The sequence below is a fragment of the Canis aureus genome, chromosome 7 (assembly GCF_053574225.1).
Source record: "Canis aureus isolate CA01 chromosome 7, VMU_Caureus_v.1.0, whole genome shotgun sequence".
Taxonomy (NCBI): domain Eukaryota; kingdom Metazoa; phylum Chordata; class Mammalia; order Carnivora; family Canidae; genus Canis; species Canis aureus.
This window is the reverse complement of record NC_135617.1, coordinates 5,279,290-5,303,265: the sequence shown is the minus strand read 5'-3', so window position 1 is coordinate 5,303,265 and position 23,976 is coordinate 5,279,290. Positions and strand designations below refer to the sequence as shown.

The window sequence follows — 23,976 nt, the reverse complement described above, 5'->3', positions numbered from 1 at the left end:
TGTATATATAAAGAATCTAAGGGAATCCTCTCTCTCTCTCTCTCTCACACACACACACACACACACACACACACGACAAGCTATCAGAGCAGTGAAATTGGCAATGTTGCAGGATATAAAGGCAATATACAAAAGGCAATAGTATTTCTATATATAGCAACAAAATGAAATTTCACCCCTCAAAAATCCTACCTTCCATAAAACACTAGAGAACAATTTGGCCAAGTTTTTTGCAGGTTTGTAACAAAGATTGCCTTTTCTCTAGTTTCCAATGACCTGTTCCTTATTTCCATCTGAGATCTCACCAGAATGGCTTTCACGTCCATTATTCTACCAACATTATGTTCATGATTATTGATGTGTTCTCTAAGAAGATGGAAGCTTTCTCTCCAGCTCTCCTCTCTTCTTTCTAAGCCCCCACCAGAATTACCTCTAAAATTTCTTATTTCTAGCATTTACCTCCAGACTCCATGAGCTACTGCCACACGTTTAGGTACTTGTTTACAGCAGTACCCCATGTCTTGGTACCAAAATCTCTATTAGTCTGCATGAGTTGCTGTAACCAACCAAATACCATCAACCGGATAACTTCAACAACAGAATTTATTTTCTCACAGTTCTGAAGGCTGGGAAGTCCGAGATCAAGGTCTGGCAGGGTTTGGTTTCTGTTGAAGGCTGTCTTCCTGGCTTGAAGATGACAACCTTCTTGCTGTGTTCTCACATGGTAGGGAGAGAAGGCTGTAAGGAGAGAGAAGGTAGGGGAAGAGAGCTCCCTAGTGTTTTCTTCTTACAAGGAAACTAACCATTTTAGATCAGGGTTTTATCTTTTTTTTTTTTTTTTTTTTTTTTAAATCAAGATCCTATCCTTTTGACTTCATTTAACTTTAATTACTTGGATAAAGGTCTCATCTCCAAATATAGCCACACTGGGGATAAGGGCTTCACTGTAAGGATTTTGAAGGGATACAAATCAGCACTTTTATATTCAGTAGTACTTTCTGGAAAAAAATCTAAGCAGCAGAAAAAGCCTGAAAAAGCAGAAGTAATGTACTTAATACATTTAAGTCAGTATTTTTGTCTCTGTCCCCTATATTCTCTCATTTAGAATAATTGAACAAATGTTCCTATTAGGCTTGTGTTTTTCTTGTCCAAGCTGGCTTTCTATCACCTGCAGGATAAAGTGATGGCTTTAAAATGCCCACCATTTAATATGATCCAGGAATTCTATGCCAAGGTAAAAAAAAAAAAATGATGCTAATGACTTGCCCTATTAATTGTCTGTTCTGTGTGGGGTGTCATGACAGATGCTGGGAGTGGAGGAGGAATCAAACCCAGGGGCTATCCACAAATAACTTATAGTTGGCTAAGGACATAGACCCCTACTTTCAAAATGGATTTTCCCAGGAGTGGTAAGGAGTTTGTACAGTCATCCACATCCTATTACTCAGGTGGCTGGTTAGAAAGGCAGCTATGGGGCGCCTGGGTAGCTCCATCAGTTAAGAATCTGCTTTCAGCTCAGGTCATGATTTCAGGGTCCTGAGATGGAGGCCCACGTTGGGCTCCCTGCTCCATGGGGAGTCTGTTTCTTCCTTTCCCTCTGCCTCTCTCCCTGCTTGTGCTATCAAATTAAAAAAAAAAAAAAAAAATCTTTTTTTTTTTTTTTTTTATAAGAAAGAAATGCAGCTATGGTCAAAGAACAGTTTTCCAAGAGCAGCTCTACCCTACAAATAGCACTGTATTGAATATATATACAGTCTGTGTCAAGCAGTGAAGCAACTGGACACGTGCAATATCTATTTTAAATAGAAATGGAAGCTTTGTGTTTATGCCATTTAAACATTCTTCAGTTCACTCCATGATGCCCTTGACCGTTGGAGCAACCATATTAGATTCATCAAGTAGATTATAAGGGGCAGCCAGGTAAAACGGAGTGTTCTTATAAAAAGGAGAAAAACCCAATGCCACTCTACCCACAAAATGCTGCCTATTTGCTTTTTCAAAAACATCATTCTAACTTTTTTTCTTTTTTATAAAAGGGATGCTTTCCCAAGATATGTCTTAAAACCTGTAATTCTGCTTCTGAGGTATATGTAAGCATGGTGTCTGTGGTTTTGTGACATCATAAGCATCCTGAATAAAATAACATATTGCAACTCCCAGGGAGATTTTGCATCTCTACAGGGCGGAGTATAATCTCAAGAGCTTCTAGGCCTACAGATGAAATTGTGACACTAAAGCTTGTGAACGGGAGTTTTTCTATCCTTAAAAGATCCACATAGAAACAAAGTCAATTAAATTTTATTACAACCAAGAATATAAAATAAATGCAGTGTAATTTATTTTAGTTTTAACAGTCATTTCAAGAAGGATGTCAGGACAACTCAAAAGCGGGAAACACTCAGCTCCAAAGTGGCTGCTCCCCCGCACCCCACGGAGCGGCCTGGCTTGGGGGGCAGCTGGCTCTGAGCGGGCACCGCACCTCGCCGCAGGGTGTGGGAAGCGTACGCAGCAGTCATCGCTATATTCATAGAAAGAGGGGGTGCGTGCAGAAAATGGCTGAAAAAAGGGACAAAGACAGGTTCACTTCACAAATAGGAATTATGGGGATTACAAACTAGGCAGTTTAGAAAGGATATACTACATAACATATATAAAAAGTACTTTAAATCGTTGTTAAAAAGGACATCTTCAGTCCAGATTTTGTGTAATACTTTTAGTGTCTACACAGACAAATCTTTAAAAAAATTAAATAGTATTAATTTACTAAATATTTAGGAGATAACAGTGCATTAAGGATTTTTTTTCATATAATACATACATATCACTCCTTTGCAGTGATAGCATAGAAGAGTAAGTATGGCCTTAGGTACAACACATTTTTTAAAAATCCTAAACAATGAACTCTGCTTTATGATATCTGTGACTACTCTTGAAGATGACAGAGGCCCATACTGCTAAGTTTGATGTAAAACATTACATATACTTGAGTCCTTCAAGCCTCCGGTAGGCTAACTGCTATTTTACTGCCTTTCTCCATTCCCTAGAAAGGTATCACCGTAGAGTTTAGGATTTGCAATTTTCATAGAATTCTTCCTTCATCGTATAGTTTCTGCCACATAGTTTTATCCAAAGCAGATGAGGCTGCAAATCTTACTGTCCGGTGCTTTTGCCTTTTACCTTGAGCCGAGAAAACAGCATCCTTTCAGGGGCACACACTCAGCAGTTGCTTCGCCAGGAGTGAGGCAGTGAACATGTAGGTAAATATCGTCCCTTTGCATTCTTCAATGTAAATTGTGTTTCTAAGAGCAAAAGAGTAGTGCAGAAGGCCAAAGTTCTACGTACTAAAGTTTTAAAACCACACAGATATAAAAATATACATGTCCTTGGTTTTTGTATGTTACTGCACGATCTACTTTCATCACAAGGATTGCTTCAGCCTCGTAGTAACGGCCCTGCCACCAGGCTACCTCACCCTTGAGCTCGGCTCCTGGAACGCTTAGAATCCCTTTCGCCAAATGCGTACCTCACCAGAAGGCTAATTTGAAAACTGATTTGTAATATGGAGGGCAGAAAACCTTCACCTTTATTCCTTCCTTCCTTTCAATAACCTCCCTTTGGTTTGGGTTCTCACGGGCTGAGGGGTGCCTCCCCACCCCATATTCTCAGGGAACAAGATGGTAATGAGTATTTGGAGAGGAATGAGGTCATTTGGGGACCACAAAGATAAAATTTTAACCTCAAGAGGCTTCACAGATCTACCTCCAGGTCCCACAGTTTAGGGTCCATTAGAATGTTAAAGGCTTTGTTCCCCGTCCCAAAGGAAATCATGAACCATAATTATTTCAAGGGTAATTGGGCGCCAATGGGGATCACCTACTCCGAGGCAAGAACAAGAACAAATGGGCCAGTGCCAGCATAGTGACCAGAATAATGGGGATATCCGGCAGTATCCTGGAGAACACTGTGGACTAGGAAAAACTGATGAAATGCCCTCATGGTTTTCGTATCAGTTCTGCCGATAAAATTAACTATCTGCAAGGAAAGCAGGGTAGCCCATTGATTATATAAGCACATGTCACAAGATTTGTGTATCAAAGTTGCTTTTAAAGTATTAAGGGGCATGGTATTTTGGTCTCTGCATGTAAGTGGGCTTTTCTCTTATTAAATATAAGTGCCCCCGAAGGGTAGCAACATAGATTCTGTTTTCATTATAATTTCCCACAACCACTTAAGGAGTTTATTCTGCCTATAAGGGCCACCTGACTGTTGTTGAAAGGCTGCTGTGAACATTTCAAATCTGCATTAATGCCTGTTGTGATATTTAATCGCTGGCTTTCTCGAAGGTAGATAGAAACCTCTCCATAACACTGTTTATTACACAGCAGAATTTGGAATAATAACTCTATCCAAATGAGTTTAGAAGTAAACAAAAGGACCTTCATAGTCTTATAAGCCACTCCTATCACCCCACCATGGAATGGATCACAGGCTGCTTAAGGACAGGGAGCATGTCTTGCCCTTTGAGTCTTCCACCCAGCATGGCATTGAGCACGTGGTGAGGGTACAGTGAGCATCTGATGGCCAATAACTATGGACAGTGAGGCTTCAGGGCACAAGACAGAATTTTATACAGGTAGCTACGGTATGCAAAGGGCTATTACTTTCTCATTAAAACAAAACAAAACAAAAACGGAAGGGGTGAATTACCATAGAGACGATTAGAAATTCCTTCCAATGGAGAATGTTCAACTGTTTCATCTTCAATGTCAATGAGTGTCACTATATAGCTTTTATTATTAATAAGCATTATTATGCTGAGATCAGTAAGGTCCTTGCTGGCTACAGTATCACATTAATAGTGCAAAATGTATACTGGCTTCTGTCTAAAATCTTATTTTACTTGTGTATGGACCCAGAGTATCATAACCAGGTAGATAAGTTCACAAAGAATAGTTTTTAAAAAATGCATATAACTTGCATATACAACAATCAGCTATTTCTTCTAGCTCAAGAAAACATTTAAAACAAGGCTGGTGCTGCTAGTAGCATTCAGAAGAACACAAATTTCTTGCCCCTTACATTACAATGGGAGCTCTAAATCTTTACATTTCCTGTGACTCTGGGGAGTGAGGGGCTCCTTTCACAGGCTAAGAAAGAACTCAGCCTCTAATTCATAGATCGTGGAAATGCAAAATATGCACTTTATCTAGTATAGTCGTGTATACTATCTGCCCATAGTTTTTTAGGCACAATTATTAAGTTTTCTCCTAGGGGCAAAGAAAGCATTCAGTGCAATGAAAAGATTCTTGATAGAATTAAGTTTCAGTAACAACAGCAAAATTATGCATACATAATACATACTTGAAACATGAATAAAACCTAAATTTTTAACATGCTTTAAAAATAGTCACTCTATGTCTAATGCAAATATGAATGGTGAACACTGCTCTTTATTTTAAAAGCAGATTAATTTGCAAATTAATTTGCAGGCTTCTATTTGAGTACTCTTGATTATGTAAAAAAGTTACTCAAGCTAACCCAGACGTGAAAAAACCAACAGTTCTTTAGAGAAGCCAACTTTTATGTACAACACACACTAAAAGCTTTTCCTTCAAAGGTAAGTAACACGTCCTTTGATCAATCTTACTCCTTAAAGAAACCCTAGTGCAGTTAATATTCTCTTCTGCTTTCTGGTGCGGGGCACCAGAGGGCTGCAGTTCATCAAAGCTCTTGAAACCCTTTTTAAGGTAGACTTCGCTACATGAAGGTTAAATTAGAATTCTTCATTACTGAATACTATTCAGAACAAGCTGATTCTGGGAACTACGTTCCATATGAGTGATTGATTATATAAAAACTACCACATACTACAGTTCTTCATAGCATAAAGCATAGTAACTGTAAAGATCTAGGCTGTTTTTGGTTGTAGGTTCCCTCTGTCCCACCATTTGTCTTTTTTTAGACCTTCCCTGAAACTAGATAAATAAAAATGTAATAGTAAAGTACTTTGGGACAGTAACAGTTTCTGTTTAAGACTTCCATGAGCAAAACAGTCATATTCTGTGAAAACAACGTAGTGCTTTAAAAGGTGCATTTTTTTTTAACCTGTGTTGCTAGATCAGTTCATGAAGTATAAAACTATACACCACTGGAGTCGTTTCTAAAACATTAAAATCCTATTAAAAGAGCTTTGAAAAGATAAATCATAGTGATTGCTACAGCATGAGAAAGGTGCACCAGGAGATCCTTCCAAAAAATGCTGAAGGTTACAGAAGTTAAGTGCTGGGATTAGATCAGACGATGTATCAAAGTCACAATGGAACACATGCGGGGCAAGGGTGTTGGGGAAACTTCACAAAAAAATCTTCTTTAAGTCAATAAAGAAGAGACATCAGTCAGTCCTACAAAATGCTCAGTACGTAGCCTTCCTACCGACGTGGATGCGTTTGAAACGGCATCATCACTTGCATTTTTGGTTCTTGTCAATGCGGACATCATATTGCTGGAGTCTGTGCCCTGGGCCGTGGCGGTCAGTAGCGGTGGCCCTGGTGCGACGGGTGGTACTGCGTGCTCTGCTGGGACGAGGAGGAGTAGCCCAGTGTGCTCTGGGACTGAGAGGATCCCTGGACGCTGCTTTGGTAATTCAGGCGAGAACTGGAGTGCTGGGGAAGCAAAGAGACAGGGGAATCACTGGTGGGAGAAGAGGAAGGCTCAGGATGGTCATCACAATGGGACGCACGGGACACAGGGGCCACTTACGGAGGCTCCTGGTCCAGATCCAGCATCGTGGACAGCGGACAGCCAACTTAAGCTCGCGGCTACACTTTGCTTATTTGGAATCACGGCCTGGCACTGCCGTCACGGCATGTTTCGGCGAGCAAGAAGCCTGGCTGGATTTCTCTGGGACATAAGCTCACGTGGCAAAGAAAAGTGGAGGGGGGGAGCCTTATGCTGACCTGCTGCTCTTTACGGTGACCGACCCTGCCGAGTCATTCTTTGTGTAACTGAGATTTGCAAACAAGAATGATCGTTTGGGCACACTGAGTCAGTGGTATCCATAATGTATACTCATGTGCTCTTAATGCCCTCATTATAAATAACAAAGCTATGATTAAGAGATCATTTTCAGAGAAAAGAATTTTCAGGGGTAGAGGCTAGAGTGCCACCAGCGGCACTACCTGTCCGCCAAAGCAAGGCAGGCGGCTGGGCAGGATGTGGCGGCAATGAGTGGGTTTTATAAACTTCAGGCAATATTTAGAATGAAATAGAAGGGGGGTTCATACGTGAAAACACCCTCAAGAGAAAGCAGAGACAAATGTATTTCAATCCAATGGTGTTTTATCGCCTTAAATGAAACATTCATCTTCGTGGTACCAGAGACAAATATGAAAAAAATATATCATCTCTAGAATAAGAACACGGGCCTAGTTAACGATAAGCAGAGCTGGACCCAGGGCCTTCAGCTAAGCTCAGAAGGCTGGATTTTCCTGTGAGTAAAGCAGGAAAGATCTTAACCAATAAAACCATCACTTGGAGTAAAAACTGTAAGTGACCCTGAAGGTGGCATTGGGGGTTAAGGGAAGGACAGGTCAGCAGGGTCCCCTCCCCTCGGCGTGCAAACGCTGCCAAACTGAACTAGCAACATCGGGCCTGAGACAGCAGGGCCACAGGACGGCCTTGGTGAAAACCAGCTCGGGGTCGCCCCCTCCCTGTCACAGGACTCTGGCCAGGTCTAGAGAGCACGACGGAGTCACTCGTGTCAGTTACGGGGATCGCGGCTACCAGGCGTCACCAGGACCAGCGCCGGCTGAGAACACCTCGGCTCGGGGGGACGGTCCGCAGGCGCCCAGAGACTGCTGAAATCCCTTGAAAAGAGGGAATTTTTGCACCAAACTATGCGACTCCTCAGATGTTGGCCCCTCTATATGCGACCACTTCGAAAAGGCACCTGCCCCTGAAGGCCCTGCCCAGGTGGCCTCCGGGCTCGCTGCCCGACCGGGAGGGGCCGCCCGGCCGGAGCCAGGCCTCGGCCCGACTTCACAGTCCCTCGGGGAACTTCCCACCACCCGCCCTACCTTGTTCCTCGCATGACTCGTCCCGTGTTTGGCTTTGTGTGCCGTGTAAGGAGCCGAGTTACGCACGGGGCCAAGTGTCGCTGAGCTGGGAATCCTGCTGCACCTGCTTTATGACCCAAGGTGGAGACACAACTCGCGTCCGCGCCTTCGCGGCGTGTTCATGACACCAGTCGTGTTAGTGTAAGAAGCCTCTCATGCTTCCGATTCACATGTTTTGTTTTTTAAGTTTATTATGAAAAACATGTTCTTTACACTCACAAGCCCTCCGATTGCTGGGCTGGCTGTGATCCCTGGACTCTAGCAGATGCGATTCAGCACAAAAGCTCCTCTACACTAGACAAAGGTGGGGAAATGGGAGTCGTGGGCAGGTGCAGCGGGCCTCTCCCACCTCCACGCCACACTGACCTCCCCAACGAAGAGCTCTCTCCCCAGCCCTTACGCACGCCTGTTTCATTTTGAAGCAGATGGCACGGTGTGGGCCAAAGAAAAGCATTTTGAGGAATTCTTGGATTTGAAAGGAATGCAGTAGCTGAGTTATCTGTCCACAAGGGGACTCCACTCAGGTTAACATAACACAATCAGAGACACAAAGATGCCCCAGGATGTGATAAAGGTCTGGTGCTCACACAATAGGAATAAACTATTGTTGGGGAGGGGGATGGACTTTGTATATATTAAAAAATTCAAATATGTTCATGGCTACTACCCAAACAGCAAGCTGTTTTTAGTAGAACAAAATGAAGCCCTGATTAGTGTTCTTTGTGCTTAAAGAAGAAAACCGTGGGTCCCACATGGGGTGCCTTAGGCCAAGTCACCAAACCAGAACTGAAGACCTAACTGCAGTTTCAACTCTCCCCCTGCAATGTAGTTTACCAGGTCAGTCAGGAAATCTTCTGGTGGGTGCCAAAGAGTCGGCCACCTGGGGCCTCTCCTTTCCCTCCAAGGAAGACAGGTAATTTGCACGGTAAGAGCCCTACCCTTTCCCCCGAGGGAAAAGCGACCCCCCCCCCCCCCCACTGGAACAATCTTCTTTTCTCTTTTGTCAGTAAGGCTCTTGACCCCCCGCCCCCGCCCCCTTCCTACCAAAGGCTTCCATGTTGTACCCGCTCCTGGGAGCTCCCCTGCACTTGCTAGATGGGACGCTGCCCAGTTCACAAGCCATTTAATAAAGCCAACCCGACCTTCAAATTTACTCTGTCGTCTTTTGTTTTTCACCCTGTAGAACCAATGGAAGCTCTATGGCGTGTACTCCTCGGCGTGCAGGGACTCTTCCAAGAGAAGGTTTCAGAGAAGAGGTTGTGTGGAAACAAATTAGTTTGCAGATACATTCAAAATGGAAAGCCAGCTGAGGCAGCTATTTATTGTGTCTTTCTTGGTAAATGTTTCTCTTGATTTGGGTTCCTTATCAGCAAGTTTATGGTTTCCTTGCCTGTGGTTTTGTTTTCTATTATCTCTATTCTCCTGCTCCTATTCCACTAGCAGTACCCTGAGGTTCTAAATCTTTTTTTTTTTAAGGTTTTAAGGGTTCTTCACCCCCCCTTCCTTAGATCTTAGCTGGTTACTTTCCTTGAAAATGAAGGTTTAAAAAAAAAAAAAGAAAGAAAGAAAATGAGGGTTTTATGGGGTTTTGTAATGTTCCCTATGGTTTTCACAGGTATTTTTATCTCTCTCTCCCCCAATACTAATAATCCTTAGACTTTTTTCCCTTTAATTTCCCAAATTAGTAGTACAATCCATAGAGGCCACTTTTAGACTGTAGGCTTGGGCAGTGCAAACGTGATCCAAGCAAAAGGGCCCACAGAGACCCCCTGACTGAACACAGGCCCATCGGGGGACCCACCTCAAGACATCCCTAGGCCCTCGCTGACCAATGGGCTACTTACAACCAGGTAGTTACCAGAACAGGGACAGTTCCATGGCCATCATACCTCCTCACCCTTCCTATCTCCCCACCCTCCTGCTTGAACTATGGCCCTCACCCTCCTTGCTGTCCTGCCCGGGGGCTCCCTTGAGGGGGATTCAATAAACCTTGATCTCCTCTGTTATTCTTTCATGGCCTGGACCACCAGCTGCCACTGGCTTCCACCCATCCTCGTCCCACACTTGGGGGCCCCCATCCCATGGAGAGAGACACTACATTTAGGCAGATACCACACAACTGTAGGGTGTTGTTATTTTTTTTAATCTTATTAATAAAAAGTATTTTCTAGTCTCAAAAATACTTCTAGTGAGATTGAACAGTGATTTCTGCAACATCTCAATCTTAATCCCTTTCTATGTTTACAATGGCTACTTACTGATTATTTCCTCTCAGGGACAGCAAATCTTTCTCAATCTTATTTTGGGCAAAATAAGCTGCCACTCCTCTCTCTTTCAAAGGCTAATATGAGAAATTTCCTTTGAGCAGGGAGATGCCCACCTCACTTTCCCTCCTCTGGAAGTCAGGAAAAACAAGCCAAGGAACAAAATGTTTCACAATTACAAGGAAATATGACCCAAATCTTCATTTTCATGTCATGCCCTAGAAACAGGATTGCACCATTTGTACAGTCAAACTTTAGAGTTCAGTATCACTTGAGCCTAAAAAGCTCTAGGATCAAATTGACTTCTGGGTTGTCTGGGAGGCTCAAATGCTTGAGCGGCTTGCCTTTGGCTCAAGTCGTGACCCTGGGGTGCTGGGGATCCAGCCCCACCTGGGGCTCCCGGCTCAGTCTCCCCATTCAGCCCAGGGTCTGCTTCTCCCTCTGCCCCTCCCCCTGCTGTGTTCTTGCTCATGCTCTCTCTTTAAATAAATTTTTTTTAAAAATCGATGTTCCATTTCATAAAAAACCCTTGACCAGAACAGAATCTGAGGGGGTACCTGATAATCTGACGGCATGACGGGCCCGCCGGAGTTGGCACCCGAGGGCCCCAGGCGGGGCTTCTTGCTGGGGGGCACCTGCCCGAGGCCCGAGTCCTGGCTGTGCTGCAGGCCGCCACCTGCACCCCCGGCCCCTGCGCCAGCCCCGCCCGCGGTCCCGTTGGTCTGGGTGCTGTTCTGCTGTGGTGCCGGCGCCTGCGGGGGGGCTGCCGTCTGCTGGGGGGGCGCTGGGGGCTGCTGATGCTGGTTCTGCTGCTGCTGCTGGTTCTTGCAAGAAAAGGAAGAAAGGCAAACTTGGTATGGAACTAAATGAACAGGGCGGTGCTTGCTTTCCTTTATCCTTTTCTCTTTTTTTAACAGGACATTGATTCCTTAGTAGGCACACTGGGCTGCCCAAGGACCAAGCTGGAGAGCCCCTCTGGGGTGGGGATGCCAAAGTGACTCCAGCCGGATGCTGCGCATCCCCTAAGGTCAGAGTACTGAGTCCTGAACACGATTCATTCTCCGAAGTTCATCTAGATTGCACACTCATCCTCCACATCAGTCCCAGACATCCGGCCAGAGGGCATGCAGCACCCAGGAAGCTATTCTGCTCTCAGGAAACCAGCTGTGATGGTCTTCTCCATCAGGAGTTTGGAAAAGTAGAGGGATATGGGGAGGGCCTGATATACCCAGTTACCAGCAAAGAATAAGATGCTTTGAAAGCAGCCTGCATAAAGTGACACTGAACAAATGAAACCCAACAATTAAGAACCAGGGAATGAAACAGGCTAGAAATCATTTATCTGTAAACTTACTAGATTTCAAGTTCGCAAAGTACATCTGCAATCATGTAAATACATAATTAAAGGCAGTTAAATACGTAGTAATCATTCAATTATAGTTCCTTAAATTCTCTTTTTGCCTCCCTTATTCTCTGGAAGTGATGTGTACCGTGTAGCTTTATACCTTGTCACCTTTCTCTTCAGGTTCATCTTCATTAAGGAATTCTCGTTTGGGGTATGGAATCTGGCAGCCAGCAAACACACTACAACATCATTTAAAAAAAAAAAAAGAATATACATCACGACCTAAAATCTACAGTATCATTGACCTTGTTAGCTTAAAATTCCACTTTTTTTCTTAAGCTATGTCCCACTCTTCAGCTCTAGCTAATATTTGCGGGATGCCTCCCAAGACAACTGAATTCAAGCAAATAAGAAAAGAATTTGTGGGGTGCCTGGGTGGCTTAGTTAGTTAAGTGTCTGACTCTTGATTTCGGCTCAGGTCAGGATCTCAGGGCTGTCAGATCGAGCACCGAGTCAGGCTCTGACCCGCGCTGGGCACACGTGTGCAGAGCCTGCTTGAGATTCTCTCTCTCCCTCTGCCCTTCACCCCCACCTCCTTCTCTCTCTGGAAAAAAAAATTGTCTAAGTTTTATAATAATTACCATCTTCAGTAACAAATCTTAACTGCTGTTAGCTAGTTGACATATATGATGGGGAAGTTTCTCCACAGAAAATTTATTAGCACACAAAACAAAATTGAATTTGTAATTGCCTCAACAATGAAAATACTCCCCCCCCCCCCGCCCGCCCAAGAAAAGTTGCATCTCTAATAAACACAAGCACGTGGGTGTAACAAGGAGGGGGAAACACAGGGGTTTTGGTAGTAGAGTGGACACACAGACTTTTAAATTCTTAGTTCCCTACTGGTTTGGCTTAAACTTATCTGGCTGACCGACCTCTCAAAGTCCCACCTGTTCTCAGCTTCAGTTTTTTTCTGTAACCCTGAATAATGGTCCTTTCTAAAATACTTGTTTCCATTCACACCTCTCTATGGCTTTGCCTGTTTCAGAATACGGGCCCTTTCTCTTGAGTACTTTTTCTCCGAGGTAGTATTAATGGAGAACTTGTAATACTGCAGTAACAAGGGCTTCTCTTACTTGCAGCCACCATCCGACACCCCCGACCTGGAGCAAAGAACACAGAACACGTACAATACGTACTCTAATGTTGGCAAGGGGTCCTCCTGAAAATAGGGATCCTGCAAAGCCTGCTCCGAGGTAATTCTTTTGGTTGGATCCATAGTAAGGAGTTTCTGAAGCTAGAGTAACACATAAGAAATTGATAGCACATGGAAAAGACTGCTTATCAATGTTTTGACTTTTGTATTAAGGTCTAGCAGGATTAATATCAGATGCCATTTTGCAGAGCTCACCGTGCTATTAGGACACCACAATCATTTATGTGAAATTGGCAGAAATCATTAGCATGAAGGCCCTTTGAGAATATAATTTTTTTTTTCCTGCTGATAAATCTTTGGAAAAAATTAAGTCTAGAAATCAAGGGTGACATCTTAAAAGAAAAGTATTTAATTTTGCATCAGCCCCCAACAATTTCTTTTCTTTCTAAAGGGAAGGAATAGCTGGTACAATTCCATGTTGAATGGGATGGGGTGGGCCTGTGCTACGGACCCAACTTTCATCTGGAAGAGAAGCACCTACCAGGAGGAACACTTTGCTGTCAGGCTTGACCTTGTGTTTCTCCATGTACTTTATGAGGCTACTGTTGGCGTACCTGCAAGGACATGACAATCACACATCACTGGGAACACTCACGTTTTGTTTTGCTTCGCTTCATTTTTTCAAAAAATGTTCATTTACTTAAGTACAGTTTACACAGTTTGTATTTTTTAATGGAAAGCTCCCAGATTGGTTTTCCCATAAGGTACATGTTTAGGCCATTGTTTTTTCTAATAAAAGAACACATAACTGAAAATTGGTAAATGTGGGAAGCAGCAGGGATTGTTAAACACCACACCTAAGGGTTTCTACTGTCACAGTTGCTTGGGTGCAACAACTAACCATTAGAATTGAAAATGTGAACAACCTAAAATCTAGCAATTCCTTTCCTAGGTACATACTCTAAGAGATTTCTTTGTGCATGTATATCACAGGATACGTGGGCAAGAATGTTCTTAGCTACATTTCTGTAGTAGAAAAAAACTGTAAACAACACAAATGTCTATCCACTAAAGAATGGATACGTTGTTATATGTTATACAATAGTAAAAATGAGGGACGCCTGGGTGGCTCAGCAGTTGAGCGTCTGCCTTTGGCTGAGGGCATGATCCAGGGATCCAGAATCGAGTCCCATATCAGGCTCCCAACGGGGAGTCTGCTTCTCCCTCTGCCTATGTCTCTGCCTCTCTCTGTCTCTCATGAATAAATAAAAATAAAATCTTTTTTAAAAATAGTAAAAATGAATACAGAGGTTGTGTGGGGAATAAAAGCCAACTGCAGAAGAAAATACAGACTGTAATATAATTTATATAAAGTTCTGAGATATATTAAACTGAAACAGTAATCCATTTAGAGATATGTCCATCTATAGCAAAACCAGAATGAAAAATGCAGAATGATAAATACAAATTCAGAATAATGTTTACCCACTGGGAGGGACATGAACAGGAAGGCAGGGTGCACAGAGCACTTCAGTAATCTTAGTGATGTTTTATTTCTTATGCTGAAGGGTGGGTAGAGAGGGGTATTCATTTTATTATTCTAAATAGACTATGTATCGTGTTTTTGTTACGTATTTTCTTTCCTACATATGAAAAATTTCACAAAATCTTATGCTGAAGGGTGGGTAGAGGGGTATTCATTTTATTATTCTAAATAGACTGTGTATCATATTTTTGTTACGTATGTTCTTTCCTACATATTAAAAACTTCACATTAAATTTTCACATTTATGGTGGAAAATTTAGAGAATACAGAAAACTATAGAGAAGAAAACTGAAATCACACATAGTCAAGTAAGTCATTCAGTGATTAGAAGAAAAACAAAACAAAACAAAAACAAAACACTGTTGAGATTTTGCTGATTTTTCCTTTGGCATTTTTGCTATGCATCTATGTATGATTCAAACACAGAGGAGTTTTTGTTTTTGTTTTATAAAATCAGCATCATACTGTACAGACTGCCCTCTTTTCACTTAATAATAAACTTCTTTCCTTGTCTACCATTCCCTAAACTACTAATTTGCAGGGGTTGTATATTCCTACTGTTCTTGATGTTGTTTGTTTCACAATAGTTAAGAAATCTGTGTCCTTGTAGGTTAATCTGATCTGCAAGGTGGGGAGACAATGCTGCACAGCAGGTGAGGATCAGAAAGGATTTACCAGTTCGTCAACTCCAGTGAAAGCCTAGGTTCCTCCTCTGAAAGCTGAGGATTATAATCATACCTATCTAATAGCGTTGTTGTTGTTGTGGGGACCATCCGAGAAAGTGCAGCTAAGGGCTTAGCACCATGCCTGACACATAGTAAGTACTTGGCAAGCCATGTGTGACTGTTCTGATTGCTCCCACAGGATAAATTCTTGAATTTCTTAGGTCAGAGGAAAGGGACATTTCAAAGCCATTTTTATGTGCTACAGAACGAACTTTGCTACACAGAGCTGGCCCTAGGACAGGCAGCATGGGTCCCTGAGAGCCTGCATTTTTAGCAGGGTCTCCAGGTGATTTGTATGTAAATTAAAGTTTGAGAAACACTCTGGCTCAGCAGTCACATTCAAGGAAGAGTGCCCATTTTATCATACGCTTGCCATCCCTCGGTATGTTCATTCTTAAAATCTTTGCCATGTGTATTAATTTAAAATTTTCTCGGGGCGCCTGGCTGGACCAATTGGTAGAGCATGCAACTGAATCTCAGGGTTGTAAAGTTCGAGCTCCATGATGGATGTAGAGATTGCTTAGAAATAAAATTTAAAAAAAAAAATTGGGGCAACCTGAGTGGCTCAGTGGTTGAGCACCACCTTCATGCCAGGGCGTGATCCTGGAGATCCAGAATCGAGTCCCATGTCAGGCTCCTTGCATGGAGCCTGCTTCTCCCTCTGCCTGTGTCTCTGCCTCTCTCTCTCTCTCATAAATAAGTAAATAAAATCTTTTTTTTAAAAATTATTTTTTTTTACATTTTTTCCCTCCAGTAATGAGGAACATTTTTATTAGCAAGGTAGCTACTAAGTTTGTTAATGGGAAGAAATTTTAAAATTTATGTAGAGGGATCCCTGGGTGGCGCAGCGGTTTAGCGCCTGCCTTTGGCCCAGGGCGCGATCCTGGAGACCTGGGATCGAATCCTGGAGACCTGGGATCGAATCCCACGTCGGGCTCCCGGTGCATGGAGCCTGCCTGCTTCTCCCTCTGCCTGTGTCTCTGCCTCTATCTCTCTCTCTCTGATGTGACTATCATAAATAAATAAAAATTAAAAAAATAAATAAATAAAGTTTATGTAGAAATGGGAGTTTGTCTACATAAATCTCTTTGGTCTTTATGTTGCATCAACTGATTTCTTGGGTTAACTCTAGATTCTAAGTTATTTGTTTCCATCATAATATCGGATGGAATGTGATATTGAATGCTTATTGGAACAATCAATTTTAAAGTTGACTTAGAGATTTCCTTTTAGTTCCATTTTCACCTTGCCTTCTACTGAGCTAACAAGAGCTGACACTCTGGAAAGATTATAGAAGCTTATATCACTATCCTTCCCAATTCACTTAAGAGGAATTTCGGGGATTCTTTTCATCTGATATAATGAAAGAAAGTTATTTACTTTTTATGTCATTTCAAATGATGCTTTCTGGAATTCTTAAATTATATTTTACTTCAGTGACTGGTATGTATTCTATTAGATTTAGCTAATTTTTAATAAATTCCTTTCATCTTACCCATCACTAGCCTCTTTCATGGGGGTAGAACCGTTTGCATAAGACGTATAGGCTCTTACTGCTGAGCTTTTCCTATTACTTTTCCAACTGAATTTCATTTATCTTTTAAAACTTCTCTCCTTTTATTTCTGGTTACTGTAAACACTATCATTTGATGTGAAAATTTTCCTTTAGTCTTTAAACACTAAGATGAATGTTAAGTGCTTACATTAATTTTCTTCATCTTTTATACTACTAGTATGTCTTCAATTACTTGTACCACTTTCATTAATACACATTTGACAAGTCATTAGTGAGCATGTACTTATGTACCAGGCCCTGGAGACACAGATAATGGTGTATAAAGTCGACATAACCCATACTATCTAGAGGGAGAGGCAGGTAAGTGTTCTAAAGCTAACTGTAGTGCAAAGTCATCAGTGCTGAGAGGAGCAGCAAGGATGTCACAGTACAGAAGGGGACTACCTAACTCAGACCTAGAAGGGCAATCGAGGCCTCAGCAGGCAAGTGATGCCTAAGCCAAGATTGAAAGGATAAGCAGAAAGGAAGTTAATCTGAGAAGTTAGAATGAGTGGGAGGAAAGTATATCGTAGACTAAAGGAACAGCATGTGTAAAAAACCAAAGGTAAAGAAAAAAAAATAAAAAAACTCTGAGGTTTTTAGATTCTTTTTTTTTTTTTTTTAAGATTTTATTTATTTATTCATGAGAGACACAGAGAGAGAGGCAGAGACACAGGCAGAGGGAGAAGCAGGCCCCATGCAGGGAACCCAATGTGGGACTTGATCCCAGGTCTCCAGAATCACAGCTGGGGCTGCAGGTGGCGCTAAACCACTGAGCCATCTGGGCTGCCCAGGTTTTCAGATTCTTAAAGAAATTCATGATGTCCAGGCTATAGAATAAAAAGTAGACAGTGGTTTAGTAGATGATGGTGGTGCAGAAGCCAAAGCTCTGTAAGTCACACTCAGAATTTAGAGTACAGTGAATTAAGAGCAACTAGGAGACCAAACATGATCAAATTTGCTTTTGGCCATGACTGCAGTATAGACAGTGAGTGTGAATGAAGATTGGAGGTCTTCCACTTGGAAGGCCACTGCAGGATCCTAAGTGAGAGAGAGTTGCTGTCTGGACTGTAATGGTGGCAAGGTAGATGGAGAGAAATACAAAGAACTGACTAGATTTACTAATTGTTTGAACCCTGCAGGGTAAAATGGAAGAGAATAGGATAAGAGAAGATCAGGGATATCTCAGGTCTTGGGCTGGAACAACTAGGTGAATCATGGAGTCATTTCCTAAGATAGGAAATACAGCGGGAGGAAGGTGTGGGAGGATAGATGATGAGTTCAGTTTTGGACACTGAACTTGGAAGTGTTTATGGAACATTCACGTTGGGATTCCAGAAGGCAATTAGATAAGTGGGTCTGAAACCTGGGAAAAGAGATCTGAGTCAGATGCAAAAACTGGGAGTTATCAGCGTAATCAGTGGTAAATTGTGGCCAATGAAATCAAAGAAACTGCTTGGGAAAATGTCCAGAGTGTGAGGAGAGTCCAAGACAGAACCTTGAGCAATAGGAGTGCCTTTAAGAGGCAGAGGAAAAACACCCCACCGGGGACCGTGGAAGAGAGAGGCCAAAAATGTGTGGTGCCATTTCCTACCTTTCTTTACCATGCCTGCTTTCATTCTTACATGTCATCCTGTCCTGAAATTTTCCTGTTAAGTTGCCCAAAAGAGAACCCCTTTCACCGTTTCCTCTGGGCTTGCGCATTTACAACAAACCCCTCTCACGCTGTCACCTTTATTCTCTCATTTCTACAATATATACCAGTGTGTTTTACTCGGCTTCTGGGCCATGCGTTCTTCCTGGTTGTCTAACCCAGCATTTCGCTCACCGGTCATTATTCAGATAAAGATAAAAATCACAGTTGTGGCCTTGAACTGAGCCCTCATCATACTAAAACAGGAGAGACCTTTAAACACTATACTGACCCTTAAAATTCTTAGAAGTCTGTAAAATACTACAGTCTAAGCCTGACATGTACATTAGCAACATCTGGAATATCTTCTTTAAATCATGAGCATAATTAATATATTAAAATCTAAAATCTAAATGTCTGGCTTAAACACTAATCTGTATCTGGTTTCTAAAGGATTGATTGAGATATTCCCATTGAAGTTACTACTTATATTTAATATGAAATTACTTACGTTGTTCTTCTAAAGTCTTTCTGAAGTGTGGGGTACTCTGGCATCTTTCTAATATCTTCCCAATCTTTATCTTACAAAAAAATATCGAATATTGTTATAGAAAATAATGTTACTTATATTTAAAAATCTACTTATGTTAGTTTAAAAATAGACATAAAAATAAAATATGCTTTTGAAAAGGAATTATTTTGAAATATGACTCCAATGTTATTTTGAAAAGAAAAATAAATTACCTGCAGGAAACCCCATGACACTAAATATCCGATCTAGTTGATCATGATGAAAGGGATTGCTTGTTTTTATATCTTCCTGACGACAGTGAAAAATAGGTTCTGAAGTCAACAATTCAGCAAATATGCAACCTATTGCCCATATATCTATGAAGGAAGAAAAACAAGTTTTTGTATAGATTTATTTTATTTCTTGGGTTATAATATAATCCCTGAGTATTTTTACAACCTACATATAAAAATAGTTTTCAGTGATGGAATATACAAAGTATGACAACCATATTAAGAAAACATATATATATATATATGACATGAAATAGCTGTATCATCACATAACAGATTAAAAGCCAAATATAAAAACATTGATTTGTAAATTTTATAATCAAGATACACTTGGGAAACTCAATTTAGCAAGCAATGAATTTACACCTAGGCAAAAGCTTTTCCCAACCATTGTGAATAATGTAGTCACTGAAGCATTCAATTGATAATTTAATGCAGGTAATACTCATGACCCAATAGACTAAACAATGTCATCATCAGGTATAGTCAGACATTCCTTTAAGGCAGTCAAATGCACAACAATAGATAATAATTTCTGATGCATGAGTGTAGATAGACAGTACAGACCATATAACATGACCTGGAAAAGCTCTACTTTTGTTGGACTACCAATTTCAATTTTTCAACAAACTGTAAGGTCTAGAAGCTGACAAATACAAGTGTCTACAGGTATGGCATGACACCATAGAGACAGATATTATTTGAATATATTCACTTGGATTAAGCTGCTCCAATCCTCTAACACTCCAAGATAAAGTTAGGCATCTTTAAAAGTTTTACTAACTATTTTAAATCACCAGTGATAGATTATTCTATTTGGATTTTACATGTTGAAAAACTGTAATTTTGATTCTAAGACTATAATAATACATTCACAATGCTTTGCCAAATGTACAAGTGAATTGATTTGTGTCTCTCATGAATAAATGAAATCTTAAAAAAAAAAAAAAAAAAAAAAAAAAAAAGAAAAGGACAGAGGCCAGGATCCAGATTCCTCTGAGAACTGCTAGGAAAAAGAACCTTAGTGCAACAAGTAATGTTAAGTTCTGGGATTTCTTGCCTCCTATTAACCTCTAATTTTAAATGGTCATCTGGCTCTTGTATCATCTATACCATTTCTCAGCTCTCATTCCCCTATCAATGATGTGTTCCTCCCTCCCTCCCTCTACACACACACCCGCACACGCACACACACACACGTACGCACAAATGCTATCACTCCTCTTCCCCCCGAAATCACTCCATGAAACTTCGTGATATCAAATCATCAAACTCTTCTTTTATATGCTCTGAATAGAAATAATACTCATTTATGACATGAACCAGGTATGGAGAAGAGTAAGAACAAGGGAATGTGTATGCATTTGTTGTATTTATAATGTCTGCTATGATATGTGAAGCTGGGATGCCTGGGTGGATCAGTGGTTGAGTGTCTACCTTTAGCTCAGGTCATGATCCCAGGGTCCTGGGATTAAGTCCCACATCGGACTCCCCCCAGGAAGCCTACTTCTCTCTCTGCCTATGTCTCTGCCTCTCTCTCTCTCTCTGTCCCTTATGAATAAATAAATAAAATCTTAAAAAAAAAAAAGAATATATGTGAAGCCTAAAAATAACTGATTTGGGGATTACTCTTTATCTGTGTCTTTTTTTCTTCCTAATTTCTATCCAGAGTGGCTAAATGCAACTTGACTAAAATTGGAAATTATCTCTATCTGGAAGTTGCAAACTAGTTTAAATTCAATTTTATTGTCCACACCCTGAGGAAATAGGAAATAGAGTTGATTTCCAATTTATACCCAATTATCTTTATTTCTCCCAAAACACCTAATTTTATTTCAATAGAAGAACAGTTAATCAGGAAATATTCAGGGCTCCTGGGTGGTTCAGTCTGTTGAGCATCTGCCTTTGGCTCAGGTTATGATAGCAGGGTCCTGGGATGGAGCCCCACAGTCTTGTCGGGCTCTCTCCTCAGCGGAGATCCTATTTCTCCCTCTCCTTGTACCTGCTGCTCCACCTGCTTGTGCTCTCTGTCAAATAAATAAAATCTTCAAAAAAAAATATTCATAGAATTGTGCTTCTCAAAGTATGGACTGTCAAAATGTGTGGACCACATACAATAGACTCATGCAATGGCACATATCATAAATGAGACTGACTACACCATGGATTTGTCCTCTAAGAATCTCTGAGAGTGGGACAGGTTTTGGTGGTGAGTCCAAAAAAGTTTGGCTGAATGTGCCTTTTCTGCCTACAAATCTCCCTCCTACATATACTCTGTAGAGACCTTGCTAAGAGCCCAGAGCAGGTGGATTTCTACTGTTACCATGTCCTCGACTCGCTGCCCTGTGCCCTGGGTTATCTCATCATCAGTTCTGCTCTGAGGCACCGCCTGTTACTTCCCAGCTAACAACCCTTTTCTCTGGGTATTTTCAGTCTCTCCCTATCCCCTCGTGCTTTCTGAGATTGTCTAAGAGATTTTACTGTTTTCAGTGGAGAGATCGAACAGAAAAAGCACACATAATTCCAAAAGTTTCAAATGTACAGCTCCTTGGTAAAAATCACTCACTGGGATGTAAGTAGAGTCAGGCTCTGATTTTAACCCCTCATTCTGAGACCATTCTATCCCTTCCATCTGCTTGTATAGTTGTCTTTTCTGTATCCTTCAGATACAGCTGCCATGGTCCGGTCTCAGGTCCATAGCATGGCCCCAGCAGCCTTACTATTGGCTCGGCTGCTAGCAGTAGGGTTGAAGGCCGGTCTCACACTCCCCTACTGTAAACACTCATAGGCTTGTTCACCAACTTAACAGAACCTTTCAGCAATGTTTAAGAAGTATTACAAGATTTCAGCAACTGTGTTGGCATCTCAATCCTTGGACATAGTATAGATGTGTGCTGGGTGTCAGAATTTTGCAGAAACTAGACCTCCTGTTGAATGAGGACATTGCTCACTATATTTTAATCTTTGTTTCTCCTTTTATCCACAAACAGATTAATTATCAGTCTAATCTTTTCAAACATAGGAATTATCTCTGTAGTTCTTGCATGCCACCAGGTTTTTCACAAATTTAACAGAGAAAGGTTACACTCAACTATCTTTAATAATTTTATTATTTAGTGCCTTTATTAAATAGAACTTAACCAAAGCAGCTAAATGTAGTGAAAAATGATAGGAGCCTAATACCAGTAAATGGAAAATTCATCAGAAAGAAATTTTCAAGAAATACACCTAGCAGATTTCGGTACTTACAGAACTAGCCCATCACAGTGACAGTACTATTTACCCTTCTCTATCTTCTCTTTTTACCTCATTTAAAGAAATTTCTAGGGAGAACTTGGTTGGCTCCATAGTTGAGCATCTGCCTTTGGCTCAGGTCATGATCCCAGGATCCTGGAATCGAGTCCCGCATCGGGCTCCCTGCAGGGAGCTTGCTTCTCCCTCTCCCTGTCTCTGCCTCTCTCTGTACGTCTCTCATGCATAAATAAATAAAATATTTAAAAAAAAAAAGGAAGAATTCTCTAGGTTTGAGGAGAGCTCTGTCTTCCTGACCCCCCAGTTCATAGCTGGGCCCTCCAAGGACACAGTAGTGATCAGTAGTAAAATCTCTGCTGCCTCTGTTCTGGAGCAGACTTTAAATTCTACAGAGAGTGTGTTTATAACAGATTCTCTTACTCAGTTTTTTTTTCACTTACTGAAATGGCAAGATGCTGAGCACAGCTAATCCACCCAGACTCTATTTCCTACTGTAATGAAGAACCCGTCATCCTGATAACAGTAATGGCAGGAGAGAAAAATTAGTCACATTATTTCTTGTTGAGGAAAGAACTGACTGACTTTTCCCACCAGATAGAAGGGGCTCTCTTCAACATCACGCTATATCTGGTTTTCTGTTTTTCTTTTTGTGGAGAAAACAATTCTTACTAAACCTCTCTCCAATTCTTCTTGATCAATGGTAGGCAAGTGGGAAATAAAATCAGTGCGTTATCATTTCCATAGCAACACAACAGGATCAGGTAAGTCTCTTCTCTAACAGGAAATGCTTTCTTCTTTTTAAAGAACCATATTCTCCTACAAAGTTAAAAAGGCTAATCTACCAGAATATAAAATCTAGGGATGCAGAAGACAGGAGGACTTTGACAAAGGGATGGAAGAGTGGTTTTTACAAAACAGCTTCATTATTATTGTACCACTTGGTATTCATGATCATTCAGTGCTACGATCGGAAATCGTCTGAGACTAACTTACCAATTGCCTTTGTATAATGCCTGGCACCAAGCAGAAGTTCTGGAGCCCGGTACCAAAAAGTCACCACCACTGGATCCAGGTCTGCTAATGGCTTTAGAGGAGAATTGAATAATCTGGCAAAACCCATGTCAGCTAGAAAATGAAATAAATTAATATAAAACTCAGTTTGGTATGCTACTTGAACCATGCAAGGTTGATGACAATAGCCATTAGCCTTACAAAGCAACCTTTTACCTCACTTTGCAACCAGGCATCAGATCCTCCCCTTCTGAGGTGGATATTATTATTATTATTATTGTGCCTCTTTTATTGATCAAGAAACTGAAGCTTAAAGATATTCTGACTTGCTCAAGGTCATGGAGTGAGTGAAGACAGTCATAAGTAGAACCTAAGTCTGACTTCAGATCCCCAGCTTTCAGAAACATTAATCATCTTAAATGTTTTATAAAATTGAAATAGTCTGAACATGATTAGTTATGACCTCTGTATGCCTTTGCATCTAAAAACTGACTCTATCTTGGTTTGGTGTGAGCTGCAGTTGGCTTATGGACGCACGAGAGCCAATATGTACATATGTCTTCCCAACTCT

The 23,976-nt window shown here is 41.3% G+C and overlaps 1 protein-coding gene and 1 long non-coding RNA gene across 14 annotated transcripts in view; one reads left to right on the top strand and one right to left on the bottom strand.

Annotated features, from left to right (window-relative positions):
* LOC144316996 (uncharacterized) overlaps positions 1-13,133 on the top strand; it is a 43,171-nt gene extending 30,038 nt beyond the window's left edge. For 3 of the 5 annotated variants that reach the window (XR_013382843.1, XR_013382842.1, XR_013382841.1), the window contains 3 exons: positions 8,944-9,039; positions 9,298-9,450; positions 11,296-11,484. This is a non-coding gene — a long non-coding RNA (uncharacterized LOC144316996). Of the gene's footprint in view, positions 1-8,943; positions 9,040-9,297; positions 9,451-11,295; positions 11,485-12,865 lie in introns of those variants that run through there. The other 2 variants (XR_013382845.1, XR_013382844.1) reach the window with 2 other exon arrangements.
* The window catches only part of CDK19 (cyclin dependent kinase 19), a 161,577-nt gene continuing 139,883 nt past the window's right edge, over positions 2,283-23,976 (bottom strand). For all 9 annotated transcript variants that reach the window (XM_077902783.1, XM_077902791.1, XM_077902787.1 and 6 more), the window contains 8 exons: positions 23,388-23,519; positions 19,083-19,226; positions 18,850-18,919; positions 13,421-13,493; positions 12,923-13,020; positions 11,884-11,962; positions 10,936-11,202; positions 2,283-6,662 (listed from right to left, as the gene is read on the bottom strand). In XM_077902783.1, the coding sequence (XP_077758909.1) occupies positions 6,531-6,662; positions 10,936-11,202; positions 11,884-11,962; positions 12,923-13,020; positions 13,421-13,493; positions 18,850-18,919; positions 19,083-19,226; positions 23,388-23,519 (995 nt within the window). In that variant the 3' untranslated portion in view covers positions 2,283-6,530. The remainder of the gene's footprint in view (positions 6,663-10,935; positions 11,203-11,883; positions 11,963-12,922; positions 13,021-13,420; positions 13,494-18,849; positions 18,920-19,082; positions 19,227-23,387; positions 23,520-23,976) is intronic.